Consider the following 14145-nt stretch of genomic DNA (forward strand, 5'->3'; position numbering starts at 1 on the left):
TTGCACAATTCAAACTTGCAAATCCAGCGGAGTGAAACTAGAATTATTTCTAGTCATTTAAAGTTGCCACGTGGTAGGACTTGGGCTGCTTCATGTCAGGGCTGCTGCAATAAAGTAGTTTTACTCTTGTTGTTGCATGTCTTGTACGCTATTTCTGTATTATTATAATATTCAAATTCACTACATTTCTTCATATATTCGAATCCATTGATATCTACAATGCTTTTATAAGTAATACATAAAGGTTGAACTAGAAATGATTTACAATTCAATTTCAGCCGCATTGATGTAAAACAGATCCTTAATAAGGGTGTCAGTGTATAGTAAACAATCTCATGAAATGATTGGCCAGTTTACTGTTTAGTATTGTTTTTTGAACTCTGGCTAGTGATTGACATGCACAGTTGCATCCCTGAGACTATAGTCGTTGGTTTCTTGAACTAGAACGCGAACAAGTTTTAAAAACTGACCATGTCTATTCAAGCTAATCTTTAACAGAAAAGCGCAATAGATATTTAAATATTGTTTATTTTGAAGCAATCATTGCAAGATAAATGCAAGTGCTCCATTTTAAATGAATATGACCGTAAAATTAGATCCGCTTTGGGTTCTTTGTATTGAACCGAATATTTCCTAAATCACTACGAGCATACAACACAATGCTAGCAATGACCAATGGTACGCCAATCAAAAATGTAGTCGATACTCTGGATCCAAACAAATACATGCTCAATATAGATGAAAAAACAATAGATATACACGTGGCAAATCCCTTGACAATGTTGTCGGCATGCTTGACAACAATCGCTATTAAGAGTCCGCCTAAAGCTTGAAGGAAAACAATAATGATGGTCCAAAAAGTAAAGCCTTGAAATACACCTGCTTGGAGAATTTCCTTTCCATCCACAATAGCTAATGCAGGTAGAAACAATTGTAAATATAAGTGAGTTGATGGAAACGAACCTTGAATTTATGCTCAAAAATGGGGTTGAAGTAATTGTCATGAAAGATAACCTACCCATAGTGATGAGTCCAAATGGTAGCGTGAATAGTGAAAGCTGCATGTTGCGTAGCCATACCGAAGTCTTGTGTTCTTTCAGTACTTTTTCAAACCTATACATCAAGATGAGCATTAGTATGCAATCCAAAAGCAGACGCACCCAGTAGAATGAATGAGACAATAGTCAATACATACCATACACCAGCAAGACCAGACAAAGTCGAGGCTAAAAATATATAGATTATACCAATGAAGCGATCAGAAAATATAGCCACGACTTGCTGTTTATCATTGGCAGAGTCTACAGCCAAATGAGCTCCCGAGGCATTCCAGGACCGCTTGGCCAATACCCATACATGATAAATTGAATCGCTCATTTTTTCATTGGTAGCATTGTTACTATTACCGCCACTTTTTTCACCCGACAGCTGGACTAGTGCAATCCCAAGCGTCAACATTCCTAATGCCACGATTCTTGGAAATGAAATGCGTTTTCTCAACATCATGACAGAAAACACAGCGGTGGTGATGAGTTTGGACTGTGCCAGTACTTGAAAAGTGGGAGAATCGAGCCGGTCGGCAGCAGCATATAACAAACAGTTTTGAATAAAATAGAGAATAGCGGGAATAGCTAGTTTCAGCCATTGAGAGCTGTGTCCAAAAAGAGCAACATAGAGCGAGCCAAGAGTAAGGTTTGGGTAGTAGTAACGTCTGTCTTTAAATGAATGTGATAATGACAAGGAAGTAGATGCGATTGATGAGTGCTCGGATGCATATAGAAAAAAAGAGCACAGCAGCTTGAGGATTTCAGCCAGGAGAATGACAGCAGCCTTCAAGTAAGGTGTGGCATTGGAAGCAGCAGTGATGTTTTGAACGTATTTCAGCGAGAGAACCAAAAAAGTGCTTTGCAGTACCAAAGCGATCAATGCAGCAGCAGAAGAGCTTTGGCTGATACCAAGATACATTCAAGTATCTGTAACGATGGGTAAACCCCGAAACCAATACATTCATGTAAAACACTTTGTTTGTCTCGATTGTCTTTATTTTGCTCTGGAAAAACAATGATTTTGACCTGGAATTATCTTTTTTTGATTCCATTCTTTCTCCGCTTTGGCATAGCCATACGTTTATAATCACCATTGCAATCCAGATGTTGGGTTCGATTGTTCTCAAACCATCGCTGTTTTTAAAACTTGTTCGCGTTCTAGTTCAAGAAACCAACGACTATAGTCTTAGGGATACAACTGTACATGTCAATCACCAGTCAGAGTTTAAAAAACAATACTAAACAGTAAACTGGCCAATCATTTCATGAGATTGTATTTTGTGGTTCATTCTATGTGATGACTTGTGGCAAGTCAAGCAATACGGAGCGAGCCACGTGAGCATTTGAACAAAAGAACGAGTACGATCAGTTATGGAGTTGAATCTGATTTTTGATAATCATTCCAATCGCATTGAATTCAAGATTTACGAGTTGCATCGAGTCAAGATTACTATCGAAGCTACATTGAATTTAAAACTATCATTAGCGGTTGATTCAAAACTAGTAGTTGGAATAATCGTTGGAAACTTCATCTAATGCAACATCGTACTAGTAGTTCCAGTACTTCTGGAACTACTCCTAATAATGGATATAGAAATGATGGCTTTGTGTCTAGAGACCATCCGACTCCTTCCGCTTCTACCATTGGTGGTAATGGTCAACCTCAGCCTCCAACTCTACCGCCATTATCATCTTTTCGTCATGTACCGCCACCTCATGGGAGCAGTAATGCATATTCCCATCCATCCACCACCACTCTTCCACCACCTACGTCCATCTCAGCTCATTCAAGAGAGTATCATTACTACTCTCAGCAACAGCCAGGACATGTTTCTTCCCACTCCACCAATTCTGCTATAGCAACTACTTCTCATGCCATCAATCCATCTGCCGCCAATGCGCGTCAAGGCTCAAGTGTCGGATCTGCGACTAGTGGTGCGAATCATGTGAGTATTGGATCTACTACTGGATCTACTACTGTTGGATCCACTGCTATTACTACTCGTCCTACCCATATTCAGCAACAGGGTTATTCAGATTATGACCGTGAATACTATTCCCAGCATCATCCTCAGAGTGAATACGGTAATTCTACTGCCATTGCCAGTCATGGTAATGGCAATCACCATCCATCCCAGCATTACTATCGCCAATACAATTCTGGTACTGGAAGTGGTGGTAGTCATTATAATCCACCACCACCACAACACATGCTGCACGGATCTGGTCATCAACAAATTCACCACCACTCTCCAACCCATCCTCAGATCCACTCTCAGTCTACTGGCAGCGGAGCCCAATCTGGTATGACTTATGGTAGAGATCCACATCCTTATAGCATCCAACATCATCAACAACAACACTACAATCAGCAACAGCCTATGGACATGCACCACACTGTCATATCCCCACTACCAGGGCCTGCTCAATATCACCATCAACACCATTCGATCGTACCTACTTCTCAACAACATCGCGATCAGAGGGACCATCAGCAACAGTCTATGCCTTATCATCACCCGATGCAGCAGCACCCTCATCTCAATCAACACCATCAACAACAATCAATGCATCACCCCCAAGAGTACCAGCGACACTCTTATCAACCCGTGCACCACTCACAACCTCCACGTATTGAGCATCGCAAATCCTTTAGTGGATCGCTTCCCGTTTCTCATCAACCGTCTCAGTATCAGCAACATCAGAGCAATTTTCGAGGTGACAATCTTGACGAAAGTCACGATTCTACTGCTGCTGCATACAGACCGCTTTCACATCCATCTACTGCTGGTTCTGCTAGTCATGCAGATAACGATATAACCACTATTACTCCTATTGTTCCTACCACCTCTGTTATGCCTGCTGCTAGCAATGCTGCACCTTCCAATACCAATGCAAAATTAGCTCCTGTTACTACTTCTCCAACAATGTCTGGACAGGCTTTACATGGATCTACTTATCCTTTACAGCAAATCCAGCAATCTGAGCGACAGCAAATAAAACAAGAGTATTCGAGCGTGAATGATTCTGAATCTACATTTTATCCAGCCAAGGAATCGAATCCATTGCAGCCTATTCAATCTCTTCAACAAAAAAAATCTGTTGTTCGACCCAAATCTCCGCCACAAGGAAATGGTCCAATTGCTCGTAGACCCATTGGGCGTCCTCGTAGTTCTGCCACAACTAAATTCGATGCTCCTAACCCTCCACCCCAATCAAGACCGCATCAAACCGCTCGCAATACATCACCGGGCACTTATACCGACCATTCTAATGCATCTGAAAGCTCTGATGGATACAAGGAGTCTTATGCTGATATGGCGTATGCCAATCATCAACTCGGTACATCTTTGTCAGCTGCCACCCATCGTAAACCTCGTATCTTCCATGACGTGGATGAACATCTTGAAAAACTCGACATTACGTTTCAAGCTCAAAAAGACGAAATCTATCGATCCAGATTGGACAAATTTGCAAAAGAAACAAAAGAACTGCGAATGGGAATCTATCCAGAATACCTCGATGCTTTAAAAGTTTTAGAACAAGAGCGAGATGCAGCATTGGTAGAAGCCGCTTTATTTCGTGATTACACAATCGAATGTGCCAAAAAAGTACATCAGTTAGAACATGATACGTGCTTGACGGAATATGTTGGAGAAAAGTCGGGGCTGAGGGAATCCATGCTGAATCAACTCAACGAAAAGAAACGAAAATTGAAAGAGGAGCGAGATGGGTTTGATGTTGCAACCGATGCAGGAATTGAAGCTACAAAAAATGTTGGAATTCGAAAGGCTGCCAGGTTAAACCAGCGTTTTAATGCAGGAAACAATGGTAGCGAGGAAGGTGCTATGTCGAGAAAGAATGGCAAGAGAAACAAAGGACAAAACGGGCCTTTACTAGTGTTTCAGCTTAAAGATCATGAAATTTACGATGATTTGGGATTATTAAGACGTAATGCAAACGTAAGAAAGGCAACTTCTGGGTACAAAAGCCGCAGATAGACTTGCAAAGACGACTTTTTGTGATGAATCTACTTTTTGTTATTATGGATAGACAAATGAACAAAGTTTCCTATTGTGGAGTTTTAGATTTGAAATGGATAATGCCTTGATAAACTGTCAATATAAAGTTTAATAAAATGCGTATTCAGCCAAAACACTTGCAGTAGCCTTGGGGTGCAATGTGCGTTTTCCACTATAGATGAATGGCAGTCTTCAATTTTTTTAAAATAAACTCACGCCCAAATCAGACCTGACAAAAGGCCCGATACACAACAAACTCGTTGCTTCCATTGGGTAAAACGTACTTGACACTGACACCAGCACCGATGAAGAAAATGGACCCACAGGGTGCTTCCAGTACTACAGATCCAGCTTCAACTCTTCCTTTTCCACCTGTAACGATTGCAAGACTTGGTCCTTGGACACTCTCTCCCATCTCAACAACTTCCCCCTGTGCTTGACGGGTCATGCATACTTGTACAACAGCGAATTCACTAATGGGTGGATCATAAAGTTTCGTGAATTGAGTATTAGGAACAGCTTCACCGTATAAAATCTGCGCATCGGCTGGTCCGTAGGAATAAGTCAACATCGATACCAATGTATCCACATCTTTGAATTTGGGAGTAAGACCCGATCTCACAACGTTGTCACTTGTAGCCATACATTCCACACAGTCTATAGTATTCAATTCAACGCATTGTGAGCATTCTATTATATCAAGGATAGTTTTGGCATCGAAGTTTGAAATAAAAACACGATCTGTCAAGATAGATATAGCCATTACCTCCAGATATATAAGCATGGGGCTCGTTGGCAGCAAGAAAGATGGCTTGACCAGGAACCATTGTAATATAATTCAACAGCAGTGTACAAAAGCATCCGACATCTTGAGGAAACTGTTGATAGAGTCTACATATCAGACCAGGTAATGGATCCTCACCACCTTTTACCTTGTCCAATCTGTTCACGAGACGATCCAAATGCTCAGCAACTACTGCTGGATGGCATGTCATCAAGGCACTAAACAGTGACCGTAGAGCTTGCTTGTTTTTTACTACATCTGATCCAACTGTTGATGTTCCAGCATGGCTGACTTGTGTCTTGAAAGTCTTGGTGGCTTCTACACCCACCACTGCAGCAAATTCCGGATAGGTTTCCAAAAACCCACTGATCTCACCAAGGGGTCTAAACCCAACAAAAGCCTCAAAGGGTGTAATGGCCAATGCCATTTCAGGCTTATGGTTTGGGTCCTTGTAAATGTCAGGGAACTGCCTATGAAGGCTCTGAGCGAGAGATTTGTCAGGATGAGCTTGAATTGAAAGAGCCTTGCGGATACTCAGAACCTTGAAAAGGAAAGGAAGGTCGCCAGCATACAGTGAATGAATGGCTGGAGAGAGCGTTTCTTGAGTGAGAATCTGATGAAGTGGAATCTGCTCATCTACTAAAACCGATGGAGCGTTTGGATGGGTTCCCATCCACAGCTGGATAGTCCAAAATAACATTAAACACCGCACCTTGTATTCATAAACAGTCATTGCTCAATAAACTTACTTCGGCGTATGGTTTAGTAGAATCAGTCTGGAATTCAGGTGTAGCAGCAGCAAGCTGAGCAACTGTGCTGTCCATACCTAATTTTCCCCAGTCATAGGACTGTGTCTTTCCAGCAATACGAACAAGTGAGTGGGTCATGACTGAAAAAACAGATAATACTCGAATGTGATGGTAAGTATAACGCCAGATCTGATGCTCATCAACCGCGTATATCGACCATGTTACTGGATGATCATTATGACAACTCTTGTATTCAATCGTATTGACTGATACATGAAACCTTGCGGATCTGCAACCCATTCGTGACACAACTGTTGATTACTGTGGCTTGGCTGTCACTGTATGTGATGATTGTATTCTGGCTCAATGCATATTATTTAAGCTTTTGTCAGTATTGCGTGGAATTAAATGTGTTGGACTAGTCCATCATGAACTTTGAATGGTACTGTTGATTAGTCAATACCATACTTGAACAAACATCATTCAAAACCAGTGTCTGCATAGAGTTGCAATACTACACAATGCAGGTCATACATACTTGGCATGTGTAGATGGATTGTATAGTCATTTTGGATACATTTCAGGTCATGAATCTGCTGGATATGAAAAAACATGTTCTGTACTGTACCAGGTCAAACTTGGTTCATCACATTAATATTTGACCCTTTATATATAATGATTCCATGTATTGTTGGGTTGGTTTCAGATTGTTGTTGTATTATTGCTAGATGCTATTACAGCAGTCAAATCCAGTTGATGAATGGCTCAGGTTTTAAAATAGAAAATCTTGCCCAAGAATTTATAAAAACAGGATTATGCTGAGCGTTAAAGCTCGATTTGGACTCAAGGTAATTCATCAACCTTGTATAATTCATACATACCGTCACTATACAGCTAACAGTCAATCGTATTTAAAAGTGTTTTATTGGTGCAGGATTAGGACTTGGGATTGGTATGTCTATTCAGCAATTCCAATACGCAAAGCAACAAATGGATTTGGATCAAAAAAAGAATATTGCAGAAAGTGCTGCCAAAGCACAGGATATCTTGAATAGGTTTGTTGAAGACTATACTTTGCTATGCAATACTACTTTTATTGAATGTTGTTTTGCTAATATCATAACAGACTTGAACAGCTTTCTAATAAAAATCAGTCATCGAGTTGACATGCACCTTCAAGTTTCTGTCCTGGACTAGAAATGAGCTTTCAACACTTGCCATCTATTTCCACATAAACATGTATTTATAAGCTTGACTCGATTATTTCATCTGGTTTCAGTCGCTTGGGTGATATCAGTAAAGATTGTTTATTATAAGCATCAGGTAGGTTTAACAACGGTTTTGGACGATCCGGCAATACGATCGGCTGATCCAGCCTACCAATCATAATAGCATCTACAGGACATCAGAGTTAGACTAGATCAAGTGATAAAAACAAGCATGACTCTAAATCAGACACTTACAGTCGCAATGCACCAAACGAAAAGTTGATGATTAAACCAGTGATGATTCCTAAATAGTTGCATGTCAATTAGTTCAATCAGTTAGTTTAACGACGCTTTGGATTGTATACCTAATTGTTGTTGTCGATTGTACATTCGAGCTTCCTTGATCCAGTATATTGCAAGAATCCCCATAAAGAATCCAACCATCAGTCCAATAAGCATGTCCGAGTGTGTTTCTATATGATCCACTTTTAGTGACTGAAACATTGAACAGATGCCTAACAAGACATTCATGATATACCTAGAGTTTCTGGTGTCTGTCCAGCAATACCAGGATTGTCCATCCAATCTTCTTCTATATTTAATGAATCTTCCTGCAGTTCTATTACAAACCATATATTTAGAACAATACTACACGACTTGAATAAAGCTTAATAACGCTGATGATAGTTTTCAACTTTACCATCGGGATTATGACCTCGTAGTGCATGGAATTGTGTCCGTAGATCTTGAACCTCTTGTTCTGACATGCCTAATTCAACCATATAATATATTTGAAGATCGAGTCAGCATGTTATGCTTATACCCTGCAGTCACACAACTCGAACCTAGCTCAACCAGCCGATCGAATCCTTGTGCTCGTCTTGTCAGTTGCGGTTGCTAATCATCAGACAATCATCAGCTGCAAACACCATTTAAAATCCACTGGTGTGCCATGATACCTCGTTGATATTTTGTGGTGGTGTATCGGATATAGAGCAGTGAATAAACACTGGATTAGATAATGCTGTAAGATCCAATGAGGCCAAGAGTGACTCTATTGTTTTATGGCTTTGCAGTATTCGTCCATGATGCAAGAGTCGAAGGTATTTCCCTTGAAGGGAAGGGTCTTGGTTTACCTATCAAATACTTTGGATTAGAATGACAACTTAGTATCGGGTTCTATCGAATTGATAGAATTGAACTTGCCAGTTGATGTCGAATGTCTTGGACTGTGGCTGGATGTGTAGGTGATAGAATCAATGGAACATCATCTCTGCCATCTGCAAAACGAACTTGTACAGTATATCGAGATGGATGAGTTGAAGGTGCATGTGTGAATGCCATGCTCAGTGGGCTGGAAGTGTAAAGGAAATCAGCAATACTAAACAGACTGAATGGCTTGCACTCGATGTAATCTAAACTTTTTAAACTCAACCGGCCGAAACAGTTTATTATATTCACAACGCATCAAAGTTGATTGCATGCAAGATTCGTTTACGTTCCAGTTCATCTTCACGCTAATTAGTCAGGTTGCATTCGTTAGCTTTGAATACTATATATTGAATAACAGTTATTCATGGCATTCGTTTAAACATAACTCACCTTTTCTGCCCAATCAAAACCCCAGATTATTATGCAAAGTATTGTAATCGCTCCACAAAGCACGCCCATCAATCCTGCACTACTTGAACTCGGATTCATATACAACTCAAGCTTCCAATCTACTGGACTATGTCCGCTTCTAGCCGCTTCATAAGGAATGATCACCAGTTGCGAATTGGGAATCACACCTTGATATGCCGCGACATGTTCTTTGGTTCTTCTGGATACACCAACAAACAAATCTTCAATGTAGTTATTGGTACGACCAAGTCCAAAAAGGGTGTAAGGCGTATGAAGTGACATATATGCTGACTGGGGAAGCTGTGCGACCTGAGTTGCTCGACGTTCTCCTCTAGTATCTAAAACAGTATATTTGAATGTACCGCCAGCATAATTGACTCCATATGGCTAAGTTGATCCAAAAGCAAGAAATATAGAGTTCAGCTACTGCACACAAACCCCATTTGTATCTTCAATTGTAACACTAGATAAAATAATTACCCTTGGATCTGGAAATGGTTCGAGACCAGGACACCACTCATTACATACACCATTAAGAACTAACGCAATCAAGAGTTAGTATTTGCAATGCGTAACTTACAGTATAAGCAAATAATTAATCACATACCAATTGCTTTGAGAAAAAATGCATCATTGTAGTAATTATTGATGAGTGAGATGGTTCGCATTCCCATATCGATGTTCCGTACTGTCATGAAAATATCCAATGTCCCCTACAAATCAATATTATTCAAGAAACCTTGGTTATTTTTCAATATACAAGTATTTGTATATAAACAACATTTCTACCTACATCTTCATCAATATCCATAAAAGTCAGACCAGACAGTATCATGTCTGGGTAACTCTTAAATACACCAACACCTTCGTACACGGATACAAACGATCGTGCTCCTGCGGCTGACGCTTCTGGCGTGCATCTATTGTCACATGGAACAGATCGAACTAGTCGAGAAGATATTTTAGATGCTGAAGTTTTCGACACACTTAAAAAAAGAATATCAGGATATCCATCATTGTTGTAGTCCCCTGCCGATTTACAAATCAAATATTATAAAAATGAGTAAATGTCTGGTATGTGTTGTAAAATATGGCAACAAAACTTACCAATTCGCAAAGGGATTGGCATGGTTCCTTTAAACGAAAGGTCGTTCAAATAAATATCTTCCAAAGGAAACAGTTCAGCAATGGGCATGGAAACATATCTCTAAATCCAAAATCCGTTAAAATGAATGGTCATTTAAATATAAAAACTAGACAACCCAACGCGACGATTAAACAGCAACAGTTTCAAAACCATAGGAATTACCGGAGATGTTGATGCAAAGCTAAACTTGAAGTCTGGGTCAGCCACACACAAGTTATGAGGATCTCTGCAGTTATCAAGAATGTCTCCGACACATAGTCCTATTTGCTGGTTGTAGGCTATATTGATTGTACAAGAACCAGAGTTGCATACAGGAAACACCATGTCTATTGTTCCATCGGCATCTAAAACATGTACAATTAGCGTTGGTTAGTCGTGATCCAATTGCAAACCATTGGTCAAATACAAAATATATTTTAAATTATTATTTTAGCCAACTAGTATACACTAAAACATTGCAACTCACCCATATCGGCAAAAGATATTTGTCCAGAACCAACTGGAAGATCACCCGATCGTGCAAACTCGAATCCATTTTCTTTACTATTGATCCAAATCTGGTAGCCTTGACGACCAGACCCTTTATCGCATGTCAAGAACACGTCTGCATCATTACAGTAAACAATAGGCGTCTTAGATACATTTATTGATCGCATATCTAAATGGTAATGATATTATAAACTACTCACCAGGCAAACAATCGCCGTTTATATCAATAAATGCACTGGAATGAGGATGAGATAGTTGGCAACTGTTACCAGCAGGGGAATTTTGTGTAAAATTAGACGGCCGACTATGACATTGCAGTGCCAGCAATAAAGTGTCAATTAGCATCTTTGAGTATTTAACCTTTTTCAAAATATACTCACATGTCAAATAAATTAGTAGTGGTGTTGAACGTCCATAGACTCAGATTATTGGGTTGATTATGAACATGACCCAAAAGACTGGGATACATCTGTCCATCGTAGTCAATGACAAAAGGTTGTGCTGTTTCTGAAATTCCGCTGCCTGATTTGACGACGGCTGTAAATCAATTCCAAAAAAACACAAGATAAGCTTGCAATCTCCACAGCTTCAATATCGTCTAAATGGTGTACTTACTTGAATTCAGTTTACCATTTCCCAAAAACAGCTGGAAATGCAATTCTTTATCGCTAGTGCTCAATGGATCTTTCTGTCCAAATAAAATGAAATCGAGTTTTCCGTCATAATTAAAGTCGCCCGGAATGACGTTTGTGATTGAAAGTGGTTTACCATTTTGTAAAATACTAAACTTAGTAGTGGGTAATCGCACAAATTTTGTTTGGCCTAAAGCATTTAGAACAATTATATTAGATATATTTAGAATAGATGCGAGTCTAGCATATATAGTATTTTAGCATGCCTGGATTCCATAAATAAACCGATATTGAAGTTTGATCAGTGCTGAGGATAAATAGGTCCGTCCTAGTACACAGATATTTGAATAAGATGACAAGTTTGATACAGCTTGAGATCTAATATGGTATTGTCTAGGCAGGCCAAAAAACTAGCATATATCCATGGATCAATAGAGTCAAACTACATACATCCTGTCTCCGTTAAAATCTCCAAATGCAGCAATCCGACCATTTGCTTCAGCCAAACCGGCATCAAATGAATGCAAGCCAGGAGTAGGAAACTTTGGCATTCTTGCCACAACAGTGGATGGAATGAACGTTGCAGCCCAGAATAACATCAGATATGTAATCCATGACGTTTTTAGTGGTTGATGTAAATTAAAAAGTGGGTTGTTATTATAGCTTATACGGTCACTCCCACAACACACTATTGTATTCCTCATGGTCAAACTAAATAGTTACGATAAAATCAATGTCAAAAATGAGTTTAATGATCACACCCTCAGGTACCACGATCTTGCAATCCATCGAATGAAGCGTATTGACATCAAAGAATATAGGTTCAAATACAATGATAAAGGAATCTCAAGTATAGTAATAGAATGATTTGATCCTGTTTATTCCTTTGATTTTTTTGTTGGAATAAAATATTTTAAATAGTCGTGAATAAACTACCAATTCAATGTATAATTTCATTACATGTCATTGTATGGCATTGTATGTCATTGTATCAAGTGCTGCACGCTATGACGATCCAACAGCAAGAATAGACTCGAGTCTTGAGTTTGAATTCAATTGTTGAATTCAAGTCGCAATTTCTACGCACGCACTTTTTTGTCGTCAAATCAGACTTTGGAATGGTGTCGAGAGTCCTTGCTGGTATTGCTCGTGTTGCTTCCATAACAGCCGATGCTCTGATAAAGAGACCTGCTGTTTCAAGGACTGTTGGTTTCCGTTCATTTGGTTCCTCCTGTGCTGTTGCATCAGACAAGCTATTTGTGGTAAGAGCATGACATTGCAGTTGTAAAGAGTCGGGAAATCGTCAATGTGTCAAATGCACATCGACTATCGAGACCATACCTGGCGTCCAATTGGTTCTGATAAAGTATGCATTTCTGGATTCCATCTCACATATGTATATAGCATCGCAATACCAAGGTCAACAACCCTGACATTCCCTTTGAGTTCACTCCTGCTGAAATGAAGAGAGCACAGGAAATCATTGCCAAGTATCCAGCCCAGTATAAAAAAGGTGCAACCATGCCTCTTTTAGATCTTGCTCAGAGACAGCTTGGATGGGTCAGCATTTCTTCCATGAATTACATTGCCAAGTTGCTAGAGATGCCGCCTATGCGTGTTTATGAGGTTGCCACTTTTTACACCATGTATAACAGGTGGGCGATCTTGAGAAATGTGCTATAAGATTGCAATGGAGTATATTGAAGTGCAGTTTGCTATTCAATAGATTCATGCTTGAGTTTTCAGCATGCCATATTAACTGTTTTTTAGAGATCCTGTTGGCAAATATTTCTTGCAGGTTTGCACTACTACGCCTTGTCAGCTATGTGGATCCGATGCGATCGTCAAGGCTGCTGAAGAAACTCTTGGCATCAAACTTGGCGAAACCACTAGCGACAACATGTTTACTTTGGTAGAGGTTGAATGTGCTGGTGCATGCGTCAATGCTCCCGTCATGGCTGTCAATGATGATTATTACGTATGTTGAGGCTTGTATAGTTTTTTGTAGATATTTGACTCCATTAGTTGACTCGGTTAAAAAAGTGTACTGATTTCATTAGCTGTTTCAATCAACTTTAGGAGGATCTGACAGTAGATGCTACTAAATCACTCCTAGAGTCTATTAAAAAAGGTACTGTTCCCAAACCTGGACCAGTTTCTGGACGTATGAACTGCGAGCCTCGCGCCGGATTAACTTCTCTCACAACCAAACCAACCGGTCCTGGATTTGGAGTGCGTGCAGATCTGTAATTCAATTTTAAAGCATCAACACATTTACAATGCAACTGTCCGAGTCTACGTTGTGTTTAAACTGAGCTCATTCAAGTGGATTTGCTGTTTTTATTAAGAGGTAGAAACAAAATAAAGGTTTTTGTGGTTGCTTTACACTTGCTACTAGCATAATACTGGATGGGTAATGGCAAGTAGAGTCAATCCATTTGAACT

The 14145-nt window shown here is 39.7% G+C and overlaps 5 protein-coding genes across 5 annotated transcripts; 2 read left to right on the top strand and 3 right to left on the bottom strand.

The window, feature by feature from the left end:
- Positions 1-592: 592 nt before the first annotated feature.
- Positions 593-1965, bottom strand: BATDEDRAFT_35199 (uncharacterized protein; the record flags this gene model as incomplete). Its single annotated transcript, XM_006679471.1, has 3 exons — positions 593-912; positions 1019-1113; positions 1196-1965. 3 exons carry the CDS (start codon positions 1963-1965, stop codon positions 593-595), a joined length of 1185 nt encoding a protein of 394 aa, XP_006679534.1.
- A 533-nt stretch (positions 1966-2498) lies between these two features.
- Positions 2499-5126, top strand: BATDEDRAFT_35200 (uncharacterized protein). The gene is made up of 2 exons (XM_006679472.1): positions 2499-4053; positions 4198-5126. Exons 1-2 carry the CDS (start codon positions 2582-2584, stop codon positions 5045-5047), a joined length of 2322 nt encoding a protein of 773 aa, XP_006679535.1. The 5' UTR covers positions 2499-2581; the 3' UTR covers positions 5048-5126.
- A 32-nt stretch (positions 5127-5158) lies between these two features.
- Positions 5159-6739, bottom strand: BATDEDRAFT_33280 (mannose-6-phosphate isomerase PMI40; the record flags this gene model as incomplete). Its single annotated transcript, XM_006679459.1, has 3 exons — positions 5159-5725; positions 5835-6531; positions 6602-6739. The coding sequence occupies 3 exons, from the start codon at positions 6737-6739 to the stop codon at positions 5292-5294; spliced, it is 1269 nt and encodes a 422-aa protein (XP_006679522.1). The 3' UTR covers positions 5159-5291.
- A 1321-nt stretch (positions 6740-8060) lies between these two features.
- BATDEDRAFT_89322 (uncharacterized protein) lies at positions 8061-12251 on the bottom strand (the record flags this gene model as incomplete). The annotated part of the gene is made up of 16 exons (XM_006679648.1): positions 8061-8113; positions 8175-8282; positions 8348-8428; positions 8510-8578; positions 8655-8706; positions 9412-9819; positions 9913-9971; positions 10040-10145; positions 10226-10461; positions 10540-10639; positions 10742-10923; positions 11046-11237; positions 11269-11372; positions 11449-11605; positions 11684-11940; positions 12151-12251. The coding sequence occupies 16 exons, from the start codon at positions 12249-12251 to the stop codon at positions 8061-8063; spliced, it is 2265 nt and encodes a 754-aa protein (XP_006679711.1).
- A 556-nt stretch (positions 12252-12807) lies between these two features.
- BATDEDRAFT_33281 (uncharacterized protein) lies at positions 12808-14084 on the top strand. Its single transcript, XM_006679460.1, has 4 exons — positions 12808-12962; positions 13105-13355; positions 13471-13678; positions 13780-14084. The coding sequence occupies exons 1-4, from the start codon at positions 12819-12821 to the stop codon at positions 13948-13950; spliced, it is 774 nt and encodes a 257-aa protein (XP_006679523.1). The 5' UTR covers positions 12808-12818; the 3' UTR covers positions 13951-14084.
- Positions 14085-14145: the final 61 nt, after the last annotated feature.

Source organism: Batrachochytrium dendrobatidis, assembly GCF_000203795.2.
Source record: "Batrachochytrium dendrobatidis JAM81 unplaced genomic scaffold BATDEscaffold_7, whole genome shotgun sequence".
Taxonomy (NCBI): Eukaryota; Fungi; Chytridiomycota; class Chytridiomycetes; order Rhizophydiales; genus Batrachochytrium; species Batrachochytrium dendrobatidis.

What these genes read in the sequence shown, in the direction of transcription:
- BATDEDRAFT_35200 (XM_006679472.1), top strand. Translation starts at nt 2,582, where the DNA reads ATGCAACATCGTACTAGTAGTTCCAGTACTTCTGGAACTACTCCTAAT. An exon ending in CGACAGCAAATAAAACAAGA is followed by an intron (nt 4,054 to 4,197) that starts GTATTCGAGCGT and finishes AATTGCTCGTAG; the next exon opens with ACCCATTGGGCGTCCTCGTA.
- BATDEDRAFT_33281 (XM_006679460.1), top strand. Translation starts at nt 12,819, where the DNA reads ATGGTGTCGAGAGTCCTTGCTGGTATTGCTCGTGTTGCTTCCATAACA. An exon ending in TTTTACACCATGTATAACAG is followed by an intron (nt 13,356 to 13,470) that starts GTGGGCGATCTT and finishes ACTGTTTTTTAG; the next exon opens with AGATCCTGTTGGCAAATATT. An exon ending in CTGTCAATGATGATTATTAC is followed by an intron (nt 13,679 to 13,779) that starts GTATGTTGAGGC and finishes AATCAACTTTAG; the next exon opens with GAGGATCTGACAGTAGATGC.